This window comes from Seriola aureovittata, chromosome 6, assembly GCF_021018895.1.
Source record: "Seriola aureovittata isolate HTS-2021-v1 ecotype China chromosome 6, ASM2101889v1, whole genome shotgun sequence".
In the NCBI taxonomy this organism is placed as follows: Eukaryota; Metazoa; Chordata; class Actinopteri; order Carangiformes; family Carangidae; genus Seriola; species Seriola aureovittata.
In genome coordinates, this window is record NC_079369.1 from 12,123,134 (window position 1) to 12,136,174 (window position 13,041).

At 40.4% G+C, this 13,041-nt stretch overlaps 1 protein-coding gene across 3 annotated transcripts in view; it reads left to right on the top strand.

The window, feature by feature from the left end:
- cep350 (centrosomal protein 350) overlaps positions 1-12,403 on the top strand; it is a 34,513-nt gene extending 22,110 nt beyond the window's left edge. For all 3 annotated transcript variants that reach the window (XM_056378365.1, XM_056378367.1, XM_056378366.1), the window contains 11 exons: positions 1,581-1,831; positions 2,007-2,206; positions 2,531-2,681; positions 3,236-3,396; positions 3,555-3,688; positions 3,787-3,848; positions 3,967-5,837; positions 6,287-6,829; positions 7,700-7,846; positions 8,083-8,205; positions 8,718-12,403. In XM_056378365.1, the coding sequence (XP_056234340.1) occupies positions 1,581-1,831; positions 2,007-2,206; positions 2,531-2,681; positions 3,236-3,396; positions 3,555-3,688; positions 3,787-3,848; positions 3,967-5,837; positions 6,287-6,829; positions 7,700-7,846; positions 8,083-8,205; positions 8,718-8,885 (3,811 nt within the window). In that variant the 3' untranslated portion in view covers positions 8,886-12,403. The remainder of the gene's footprint in view (positions 1-1,580; positions 1,832-2,006; positions 2,207-2,530; positions 2,682-3,235; positions 3,397-3,554; positions 3,689-3,786; positions 3,849-3,966; positions 5,838-6,286; positions 6,830-7,699; positions 7,847-8,082; positions 8,206-8,717) is intronic.
- Positions 12,404-13,041: the final 638 nt, after the last annotated feature.

Below are 13,041 nucleotides of genomic sequence, written 5' to 3' on the forward strand. Positions count from 1 at the left end.
CGTGTTAGTTTGTTTGGGTTTTCTGTGAGGTTTCAAGAAGTTTTTAACTTCCAGGATGGACTTTGTGGTGGGAAGAATTTGAGTGAAAGTTTGAAAAGTGCCCAAGGAAAGCTGCTTGACTGAAATAAGCTAACCCTTTGACAACTTCACTTTCAATTTGAAATATTTTTAATGCTAATTTTCACAATTTGTGTTGCCAGTGATGTAAATAATGCAATGTTACCACTGTAGGTATTAAAGCACAATGGTTGAGTGTAAAACAATGAAAAATTCAGATAACTAGAGATAAAAAAAAGAAGGTCAAAGGTTATGTTTATTTAAGGGGAGCCTTCCTTGTTGGATGGAAATCTCAGACTCGAAACTGGGATTTCACTAATTTCTGCGGTGTTTAATTTGTGACTCTTCCCCCCTTTATTTCTTGCCTCTTGGAATAAATGATAAATGAGCTGCAGTGCATCTCCCCTCTCCTCCTGTGGCTGCTGGCTGGTTATTGTTATTGATATAAAATGTTTTCAGATTAAATCACACTATGACTTGGAAGTAACAGACCAGAGATGGAGTGGTCTATCTCTTTAATGAGCTCAGTAAATCTTAACTAGCTCTCTTTATTAGGTAACTGTTGCTTAGGATGGGATAATAAGTACAGATGGCCATTGCCTTTAATACAGTTTGGGAATGCACTAAAAGAACCCCCCACTCTGACTCTTCAGTATCTGGCCTGTCATCAGTATACATTAGGTCAAGAGAAAGGCCTCTAAATTAGATTAAGGCTAAATAATACTGCACTGTAATGGCACCCATAGCTGTGGGAGACCCCATTACAACAGATATACCTGACTGCACTTTGTTTTGATAGGCATCTGCAGAGATATGTACAGTATGTATATACAAGTGACCCAGTGTAAGTTGAATTTTTTTGCCTTTGCAAAACAACAGAACCCTTGTGTTTTAGTCTCATTGTCTCAAAGAGACACTCATACAGATGTAACTGTCCATGGGTTTTTTCGATCTCCTGTAACTGCTTAATATGTTTGAGGTGTGTGTGTGCGTGTGTGTGTGGCTGCAACCAATCAATGTTGAACTGCTGGGTTCCAGTCTGCTGCATGAATCTGACATTTTCACTATAATTTTCCAACTCTTCTTTTCTCCTGGTTGACCTGTCTTTGTTTTTTGTTGTTGTTTTTTTTTTTTTGTCTTAAATTTAATGGGTGCTTGTACACTTCAATATTTGGATGATTATTCTAGGCATGGATTGGGTGTGTATGTGTGTGTTTGCTTCTCTGAGTGTTGGACAGATGTTTGAGGTGAGTTTGCTGTGAAAACTACATGTCAAGGTGATTTGGGTCTGCTTGCTTCTGCGAGGCCATGTTAACCACCCCTTATGCTAAATGTCTACTTCTCTTCTCTCCCTCATCACTGTCACCTTATCTTTTCCCTCCCCACCCATCTTCTTCCTGCCTCTCTTCATCTTCTTTTCTCCTCACCATTATCTACAATCTCTCTTTTTAATCTTTCCTCTACTCCTTTTCTCATTTCTCCTTTCTTTTTTTCCCCTTCATCTTTACCGTTACGTTCCCCAGGTTCCTGACCAAGCGGGAGCAGCAGCTGATGCAAAGGCGTCGCCATGCTGAGGAGCTGCTGCAGTGGAAACAGCGGCTGGACCAAGAGGAGGCAGAGGTCCGTAGGATGGAGAAAGAGGCCCTGGCTGTCTGGGACCGGCAGACGCCTCGGGACAAGGATGATGACGTGTCAGAGAGTCAGAAAAACGAGATCTCTGACATTAGCCCAAGTCATCATCAAAACTCAGAACCCAGAACTGACAGTGAGAAAGGTGAAGTGACCGGTTTCTTTCATTTTTTTAGGTGATTGGCAAGCTGTTGCAAGGTTTAAAATAAAATAAAATAAAATATATATATATATAACAAGGAATTGAGTTTTGAAATGCAATGTAGGATACATCCTGTGGTTTGGGGAGACAATTAATATTTATGTGTTTTAACTTTTAGAGTATGTCAGTGAGGGTGACTGCTCCTCAGCAACACCTGAGTCCAGTATACACACAGAGGGATTGGGGTCCCAGCAACCAGGAAGCCTCTCCTCAGCACAACCTGTGTCAGTCCCTGAAACACCTTTGGCCTCCGTCCAGAGCAGCCCTGCAAATTACACCCAAGACTTCGCTTCAGCTTCACCATCACCGAGCAGACAAGTATGTATAAATGTGATGATCTTTCCTTTTTGTATTTCAGTTTTTAATCCCATCTGTTTGATGGTAGATGAGTTCATTTTGAGTGTAAATATAGCTCCAAACTACAAAACTTGTAGTTTGGAGCTATATTTGTAGTCTTTCACTGATCTATTGAAAACAAACAAAGCTTTACATTGTGTGAGAGACATACAGTAGGGTAACTGCCCATTTGTTAGTTTACTGGGCTTCTAAAATATTAATCCAGACACACCTCTATCCATCCATTTGACTGTTGTCATATCCTGAAGTAATATTCCCTTCTCTTCCCCTCCTCCCCCTGTTTAGTCTGCACAGTCTTCTATATTCAAAGGCAGCCACAGCCCTGCTGCCTCTCCTTCAGATGGCAGCAGCAAAACCAAGATGCAGCTTCGCTCCTCCTCCCGGACCACTAACCAGGCCCGCACTCAGCCAACTGAACCTATGGCCACGCAGACTGGTGAGTAAGCCGATGGCTCAACACACACACTCTTAACATATCATGTTTTTGGAAGTATAATAGTTCCTGATAGTTTTCAGAGAAGATAGAGGGAGTAAAGAAGAGAGAGTTGACATAATGCAGCTATATTGCTGGCACCATGTAGTCAGACATAATGTGATGCTGCCAGGAATACATTATGCAAGCACTTCCCTGATACCGGACCTGCTTAGCTGTGTGATAGAAGGAGAGAACACTTTGCATTGCACTTAGTTATCACACAAGTAAAGGCAGTTTTGCTGGCCTAGAATTGTAGCTGAATGTTTCATTCATTTTAGGCTACTGTTTAAACCTTTAATCTTTGTAATACTATTTGTTCATTGTCTGCTAACCAAAGCTACATGCACAAAAATGAACTTCACACATTCTTGGTAAAGAATATGTACACTAATCCCCAAAGAACTGTGTTGGAACTGAGTTTGAGTGGGTACAAAGTTGGATTACCCATTGCTAATCAGAGGTCTGGCACTGGTTTCACATTCTAACTGTGATTTATCATCAAAATTTTCCTTCAGAACCCATTTCAGACCAGAGTGACATAGAGTCTCGTATCAAGGCCCTGAAGGAAGAACTCAGAAAACGAAAGTTTATGGCCTACCAGCTGAAGAAAGAACAGAGGAAGAGGCATAAGGAGCGCCTGAAGGCAAAGGAGGCCAGCCTGTTGAAGCAGCTGGAGGTAAATGTGTGTGTTTTGGCTTAGAGGTGGTTGTTTTTTTTTTTTTTTTAGATGTTTAAACTTCATTGTCTGATTGCATGTTTGTGTATTTGTGCATGTGATTATTCATCCATGTATAATAACATTTATGATTGATATTCTCCCCTTTTTATTTTCAGACCTATAACAACTTCATTGAGAAAACTAAGGCAGAACTGAACAAGGAACCAGACTCAACACTTGATACACAGTCCGAGATCAAGGATTCCACATCAGTCGCAGATCAGTCCAGTATTAAGCCACCTACTCACAGGTACCAAAATCAGCTGCTGTCCATATTCTGGTGCTCACCCATCTTTTACTGTAATATGAATTAAATAAGATCAGTTTATAAAGATCCCTCTTTCTTAGGTCTGAAACCAGTCAAGTCTATGACTCTGAAAGGACACCAATTGACGCTTCTTTGGACCTTAGTGAGTGATTCATATAAATATATCATACTATCATACTAATATATAATTATACACAAATAACTAATACATCATAACAGCATTGTTACAATAATAATGTGACTCTCTCCTATTATGTTAGATGCCCTTCCTCAAGTTGATCATAGTAGATCCACCTCGGTGCCTGAAGAATTATCTGATGAAGACCCACCAACTGTCACTCCGACCCCAGTGTATGGCAGCCCAGAGTGTCCAACCTCAGGATTGAGGAGCCAGCAGTCCACAGTGGATCTCTTAAGACCCTCCTCCAAGGAAACCAAGACACTGATTATTGAGTCTGTGGATGAGAACATTGTGTCCGATCAAAGATCTGAAATTCAGGAAGAGCTGGAGGTGGAAGTGAGCTCCAGGTTGGATCAATACACTGAACGTCTCCTCAAACTAGAAACGGAAGACAGACCAGACTCCTTGGAGAAGCTGTTTACATCTAAACATGTTTCCTCTTCTGTGAGTGAAGAACATCGATATTCTCCTTCTCAAGCAGAGGATGTGGGAAAACCTGCAACCCAGTCACATTCAGCTCCACCACATCCAAGCTACAGCTCATCAACAAGTGATCCCTCTGGCTTCCCTGACTCAGTCACCTTCCCTTCAAAGAAGGAGGCACCCACAAAGGATGCTGAAGCCCCTTCTCCCTTGGCAGATGGTTATCATGATGACTTTGAGTCATCACTTGATTCGTCACCCAGGGAGCAGCATCATAGTTCCAAGCCTGACTCTCAAATCTCAGGTTCCCCGATTGAAATCAAAGGTTCAGAAATGGACTCCCCTAGCAGAGCCTCATCATATGACAGCCAAGATGAGGAGGTAGACGAGGAAATAGCTGAGGAGCTGAGTCACCATTCTGGCACAAGTGAACCTAGCCAACAATCTGGAAGACTGCTAGATCTCCATAAGCAGACAGAAGAAGACTCCAAACATGACGATAAAAGCATTAATTTCAGCCACTCACCGCCCATCTCTCCTTTGCAGACAACTCTCTCTCCTGTTATCGATGAAATGCAAAGTTTTAACATTGGAGATCGGGTTCTTGTCGGAAGTGTTCAGCCTGGCACTCTGAGATTCAAAGGTCCAACCAGCTTTGCCAATGGCTTCTGGGCTGGTGTGGAGTTAGATAAGTCTGAAGGGAGCAACAATGGTACTTATGATGGAGTGGTATACTTTGAATGTGATGAGTGCCACGGTATCTTTGCTCCTCCAGACAAAATCACACACCTCCCAGATAAGTTTGAGATCTACACAGACACCACAGAGGATGAGGACTCATTCTTTGATGATCTGTCAGATAAAGGTGGGAATAAACATAAAACAGATGAGGACAAAAACAATCAAAAACAAGGAAATATTGAGAGTAAAAGTGAACAAACATCTCAGAAGGACATTGGGTCCGAAGATAAAAAGGTTACAGATGATACTCTTCACAAGAACCAGACCTCACTGAAGGCCAGATCCCACCTCAATTCACAGCATCACAAAGAATCTAAGCATCCCATTTCTAATGGCAACAGTCGGGACATAATATTGGAATTTGAAGATGCACCAACCACTCTCCTCATCTCTGACATGGACAACATTGGCCTGGGGAAACAGAGTGAGAAGGAGATTACAACCTTTGTTGAGAGAGAAGATATGGACTCACAACACCAGTTTCCTCCTGCAGATCTTAGCACAGATATCAGGGATGTTAATGAGGAAAAGAAGGACACAGATTTACTGGACACATTTGCAGACAAGCTCTTCAAAAACTTTGTGAAAGACACTGTGAAGCAGTTTGCTGAAATTAAAAAGGCTAAAGAGCAGAAGATAGAAGCTGCCAACCAAATGAATGGAGACTTGTTTGGTGAAAATGTTGAAGAGGAGTGGCTCTCTTCAGTGGAACAAAAAGATGGTCTACCTTTCTTCCTACCCGTAGAGAAAGAGGAGCTGTCTTCTCCAGAGCTGTGTAACCGACCGGTGAGTGTGTATTTCTGATTGTTCAGTAACGTGCCAATAAAAGAAGGTTTTACAGGAAAATAGCATTTTATCTCCATATGTTTGGTAATTTAAATTTGAATAGAAATGTCAGTAAGAAAAAATGTGACAATGTTTGACTGTTACGTGATTGAGCTGTGTTGATAATCAAGTTAGTGACAAACAGCACTCGATGATTTGACCTAGAGGACCCTTTTTTTTTTTGGGCTGTGTTCATCCAAAGTCCAACTTTATGTTGACAGACGTTATTGGATTTGGTGCTCTTTGCTGTCTGAAACATTAATAGAAAGAATATTCTTTAAGTCTAGATCAAATGTGTAAAATCATGATTTATAATGGGTCGTGGTGCAGTTAGATTAGAATTTTTTTTTTATGTTTTAATCTAAGCTTTAAAGAGAGTATGAAAATTCCCTGTATTTCGTTCGTACCAGGAGAGTCCAGTTCTGGGGGCCAGCGGTCAAGAGGAGCTCGCCAAGCGACTAGCAGAGCTGGAACTGAGCCGTGAACTGCTGGATGAGCTGGGTGACGATCAGGACTGGTTTGATGAGGACTTTGGTCTCAGCTCCCGTAGGGAACAGCAGAGGCTTAAACAGAAACAAAGAGAGGAAGAGGAAGAGGTGAGGCTGGGAGGAGGGCTGAGGAGGTCTTGCTCATTAGCTGGAGCTCCTATGGGGGGGCTGGTCTCATCACCAGGTGGAGAACAACAGGTAAAGACTCCACCTAGACCTGAGCTACCTCTTCCCCTGCCTCCTAAACTACCTGAGCAGCCCGCCATGGTTGTGCCCCACTCGGCCACAGAGGTGGAGAAGATGGTCCACGCTGCTACTCAGGAGATCTGGGAGAGTTATGGTCTGGGGAAAGAGGGAGCAGTGACGCTTGCACATTTGCCAAACCCCAAACCTTCACAAGAGTACCTGGGTAAAGAAGCCAACAGCCAGGACCAGGAGGCCCTCTCCATTTGCAGCTACAGAAAGGTGAAGAAAGAACTTGCAAAACATCCAAAAAGAAGTCTATGTAGCAAAAACAACCACACAGTTACCTAGATACATGTTTATTTTTTATTTTAAAACTGCAATCTACATACCAGAACAGGAAGACACACACTTGGCTTACTTCTCATTCCCCTACCAATCATGCTTGTAAAAATCAGCACACAACTGTCCTGCTTCAGTAGCATTAAGCCAAACGCAGCTGGACTCGCAGTATAATCTTGAAGACAGCACTTAATCTAAATGGGTCCACTGAGGTTAAATGCCAGGCGAGTTCCCATTATTCAGCAGATTCCTCTCGGATGAGCATCTTAATGTTCTTAACACTATACAGATGCTTCAGTTGCCTTTGGCTTACAACTGTGACATATCCCTGTGCTTGCACTTCAGATTCGGACATTGTCTCAGTTGGTCAGATGCTTTGCTTTGAATGCAAATAATGCAAATGCTCTTGAGCAGTAATTATTGCTGACATTTTGACATGTTATCTCATGGATTTACAGTATGTTCACCTAACATGGCATTATGAAACCTGAGAAACCTGTCCAGTTTTATTTGATATTACATGTTTTAGCAGTCAGCACAATCAGAGGGTCAGTGGTTCGATCCCCGGCTCCTCCAGTCCACACTATATTGGGCAAGATACTGAACCCCAATTTTCCCCCCGATGTACCATCTGTATATGAGCGAGTGTGATAGAGATGCACTGTGTATATAGGAAGCGCTGTATGAATGTGTATGCGAAAAGGTGAATATGACTAGTTGTGTAAAGCGCTTTGAATGGTCGTTAAGACTAGAAAAGTGCTTTGTAAATGCAGTCCATTTACCGTTTATTTGCTCTCTGTTGTTCTATAGGGTGTGTATGACCTGACATGGGAGATTATTCAGGAGATCTATGCTGAAGATCCCAACATTGATCAGCCTCAGTGGGTCAAAGCACGGCGAGTCAAGGCCTCCATCTTCCACAGAGTAAAGACACCAGGAGACATCACCAAAATCCAGGTACAGTACTCCAGGACAATCACCACCAACAAACTGTAACAGACACTCACAACAGCCAGATACCCAACTTCTTACTTAATCGTCCTATATTTTACGATATTACTGTTTTATTGTTATTGGTTGTTTTCTTTACCTGAATGACTAGCCCTGGTTAGCAGAGAGTTTTATGGAGTGCAGTTTTACAGGCGGCTATGGTCATGTGATGACTTACGTTATTTTCTTACATTGTTGACCAGGAATTCATCGCTGCAGAAGTCCTGAAATTGTACGGTCTGACAAACAATCATAGCCAGAAGACTGACTGGCAGAAGATGCTCAAGTTTGGCAGAAAGAAACGGGACAGAGTCGATCACATACTGGTAGGTCCCAAAGTTAAATGTGTGGGTTATTTTGTACATGATTTTAAAGCGCAGCAGTTTTATATGGGGGAATAAAATTTTACATCACCAGGACAGAACACTTAATAAATGGTAGGCGCTTGTAATGCACTTGTTCAAGATCACTATCATGGGTCAAGTTTAATACAGATACATTACATTTGTACTTCTCTCTTTAAATGTGAAAGTAATGTGTGACAACACATGAATACATTTCAATTGAGGATTATTTAGTTTTTCATGCTCAAATCAGTTTATATGCAGTAGAACTTTATCCAGCTTAAACACCTGTCACCAGTAGTTCACTCCAACTAGTAAGTGAGTAACAATATAAGTTACTCAGCCTCAAGACTAATTGCCTGGGGGATTTTTGAATAAAACTGAAAGTTGACATTGAAACTTTCAGTTGTGACTTGTTTCCACTTTACTCACTGCAGTGTGAACAACCGATGTTAGTAGCTGTGCTATAGAGGTGAACCCTGTTTGTCTCTCAGGTTCAGGAACTCCATGAGGAGGAGGCCCAGTGGGTCAACTACGACGAGGATGAGCTGTTTGTCAAGATGCAGCTGGCAGACAGCATCTTCGATGCGTTGCTGAAGGACACCACAAATGTGCTGACGCTAATCTATGACAAGAGGGCCAAAAGAGACACCCTCTCCTGACACTGTTCCTGCTTGGATTTTAAACTACAACCTCTAGCTCAATCCCAGTCTGTCCTCACCCCAGTGAGCTTCAGCCAACCTACCGCTGCTCGGTCTTCCACCAGCTGATGTGCCAACAGCAACCCTCAGATGCCTTCAATCCCAGCATTACCTCTCAACTCTCAACTCCTCCTAATTTCTGTGACATTATTTTGCTGAATTTGCTTCAGCTAACTGTAGTGGTTATACAATTTATTTTACACACAAAACGCCTCTTGAGCAATCCTTAAACCTTAACACCATCTAGTCTCAGTTCTCACCTCCTGGACTGGTCCTTTTGTAAATGCCAGTTGGAGAATGAGCAGATGTTTTGATAGGATGGACTGTGCCATTTGTTAGCATTTTAAGTCCATTAATGCTGCTAAGATGATTGTTTCACTAAAATATAAAATCCACCTGGAACAAAGGTAGGTTCTCATATTTTGTTTTGGATCTTAAATATATATTTGGATTCAAAAATTGTAATATAATAGCAGAAAAGAATACACAGTGTAGTCTGTGATTTGACAGTGACGCATTGTTGATTTGACTGTAATGCAGCACATTGAAATTAAATAGGGACTATGAGTTTAAATGGACAACTTTTAGCTTTAATTTGTGATTTTTTTTACATCCATATTGGGTGAAAAGTGTAGGAATTGTCGCCTTTTATACATAGACCTCCATTTTAAAGGACTGTGAGCTTGCCTTAAAATCAAAAATGTTTACAGGGACTTTTTTTGTCAGTCTGGTCTTCAGCGAGTATAACATGCTCAGTTGGACTGAGGTCAATTGGCTGTGACGGTCAAGTACATTCGACTGTGTGGCCCTAAAAACTGCTTGTATGTTTTGACTATCCTTAGCATAATTGTCCGGCCGCATTGCCTTTAATTTGGGGGAAAATGTGTATTAAAAAAATCCAACACTGTTCACACAATAAGGGATGAATACCCTCCTCTGAACTCCCTTAGAGCTGAGAGTCAGCACTTCATAATCATAGTTGAATTTAAGATCCAGTGTGCTGGAGGACATCTAAAACATTGAAATTGTGTCACTCGTAAAATACTTTCAGACCGCACTGTGTTGGAACATCACTGAGTTCAGATATTGTATGAAACATTTTGCCTCCTTAATTATATTATTTATTGTGTGAAAATGTTTAATTAGAGGAGAAAGGAACATTGAGAATTGTAAATGATCTTGTCAACATATAGATAAAAGATAATTTTTACGTTGTGTAAAGAAAATTTAATGGAATATTGTAAAAGCACAAACAGAAATGTGAATGTGAATATGGCAATACATTATGTAGGAGGAGGTTTAAAGAATGCTATTGAAACCAGAAAAAGAACCTGGGGAAATCTTTTTTAGTATTTAAAAGCTGTAGCGTTATGGATGAATTGAAACTGTATGATTTTGTTGTGGCCACAACTGTCTGTTTGGTCAACACAATCTTGTGTCCCACTTCTGCACTATACGTTAAAATTTTGAAGCACTATGTACCATTGTTTACGGATTTAAAAAAAAATCTCATACAGCTACTAAGGGAAATACAATGTTTTTTGTTTTCTCTGCCAGCAGCCCTGGGTTTGTTTTTTTTTTTTTGTTTTGTTTTGTTTTGTTAGCCACATTGTGGAACATATCCATCAGTGTCACTCTCAAAAAATCAAGATAGTTTAATGTGCACACTGGCATTTTTAAGGTTTCATTTGTTTGTGTGAACACACTACATATTCAAAACACACTTTGATATATAGTATGCAAGTGGGACACAAAAGACTGGCAGTTGGCTTGACTTGATATTTTTAGTATCACATTATAGGACAGTACTGAAATGCTGGATTTGAGCCTTACTTATTCAACAGTCCATTTACTTTCAATGACCTGAGGACACACCTTTGGCTGTCTTGTTTGGCCATCAGTTATCCTGGAGCACGTTTCTGTAGCTGAACATTGTGGAGCAACCCAAACAAAACATTTAGCCGTGTAGCAGCATGACTCGCTGCTCCAGTTGTTGCTGTGAAACATTTGGCTTTACAGTAGTCAACAAGTTCAAAGCAGCCATCAGAATGTAGCCAGACAGCAGAGGTAGTCTCCCTTAATGTTCAGTTTAAGTGCCTCTTTATGTTAGTTGTAACAAACTTTGTTGATTTCTCAGCATCCTTTGGACCTATTTTCTTTGAATGTCTCTTTTCAACTGCTGTATACTACCATTTTGTAAACGATCCTTGAATGACTGCTCTTCCTTCTAACCGGTTTACCAATACTTCAGTTTCTGCCTTATAGATCTTTCTCTATCAGCATGGTGTAGTAGACAAAGTTTTTTACACTTTGTCATTTTCCTGTGCCTCAGCCTGAGGAAATGTTTGTAATGCTAACAGAAACGCTGATTCACTCAAAAGGTTACCTGCTCCTTTACCATGTCAGCCCCATCTCTGTGCATATAGACACAGTTGAGTCATTTTATTGATAAACTGTATCAGGAACTAGTTTGTGGACACTCCACACAGACGTAACGGCTCCAGCCCACAGGCTGCACAGAGTGAGTCATTGAGCTGATGACACTCAGCACGTAGGACTGTATCCAAGGGCTTATTTTGGTCCTCTCTGTCAGCGCTGCTTTGATCCAACAAACTGTACAAACTCATTGTAGCATGTGTGACATTGTTCATCCTCACTGACTGACTGTTTGGAGCTAAAGTGACCTTAAACTGAGTACTTAATGTTTTTTTTTTTTTCTACCGTCAATGTTTTAATAGTTACTAAGGTGTAAGTTCAAGCTGCAAATTATATAATGTAGAAAAAGACCAAAAACATTTGATACCGATCTCTCCATGCTGTATGACTTGTATGTCCAGTCTGTAGGCATATGTAACTGTAATGGTGACTTGATTAGCCCCTTAGAAAGATGTTCTGCAAGGCGTTATTGTAAACCCTCTAGGATTGTCCTCTTGACTTGATTGTATGTGGGAGGAAGTTAAGTTCTCCTCTGTAACTATGCAGTACTTGGTCTTATGCATTGTTTTATATGTATGGACCAAACAGCTTAGACTTCTGCTGTTAGACTATAGAATAAATAAATCTTCAAGAAGCTTGAAGCTGTTTGGCGTAGGGTGGAGTTGCTTTCCTTCACTTGGAGACAGAGCAACTTTATCTTTTAATAACGTGTGTAATCCTATTAACCGAATTAAAACGTAGGCACAAAAGATTTGATCATCAAATTAACCCAGTCAGGCTATATTTCCCGCTTCATCTTTTGAAATGTTTATGAATATTTATAATAATGTTCTGTGAGTGTACGCTAAGTGCACTTGAAGATGTGTACAATTCTTTTATGGGTGTAAATATACTGTCTTTCCAATCTTGACCCGCTGTTACTGTAACCTGAACGATTGTTGTAAAATAAACACTGTTTACTTTGCAAATATGTACATAGTATATATTTGTTAACTAAATGAACTTTGAAATTGTAAATAAAGCTTTCATTGTTTCTAAAGGAACATGCTGTCCAGTAATGTGTTCTGGTTTTAATAGTATGCAAAAGTAATTACCATATAGTGTATTTACAGTACTGATAGCAGGTCAGAGTGTCTCCTCCTGTTGTAATTGTTAGGTATGTGACTTAAACCATGTTGAGGTGTGTCAGCTAGTTTTCTCATAATTGTAACAGCAGGGTAAAATGTTTAAATGTGGGTGGAGGACAGAGTCACACTGTGTTGGCTCACATTAAAGGCACAACACTCACTGTTCCCAAATGTTTGAAAATAGAAAACATTAGGATACATCAGGGTCATCAGATCCTTTTAATTCAAGAATAAGGGCTAAAAACACTTACGGTTCATGGTGCTGGCAACAGTTTGTTTGCATCAAAAATGTGTTGTTAGCCTTATATCTTTTAGTAGTAAGATCAACTAAGAAACAAAATGACTTATTTTTCATGTACCAGGTAAAATCTTTAATTGTATGAGGTTAACTGTAATTTACATGGCCAAAAAAGATTTGGTCATTATTTTTTTCAATGCAATGAAATGAGCTTTCATTTTGAAATAAAATCATATAAGGACCACTTAATCTTATACCTGCTGTTTCAGTGACCAAAGAAACATAACGAAAAAGGGTGATTGGGCTTTTAGAAACT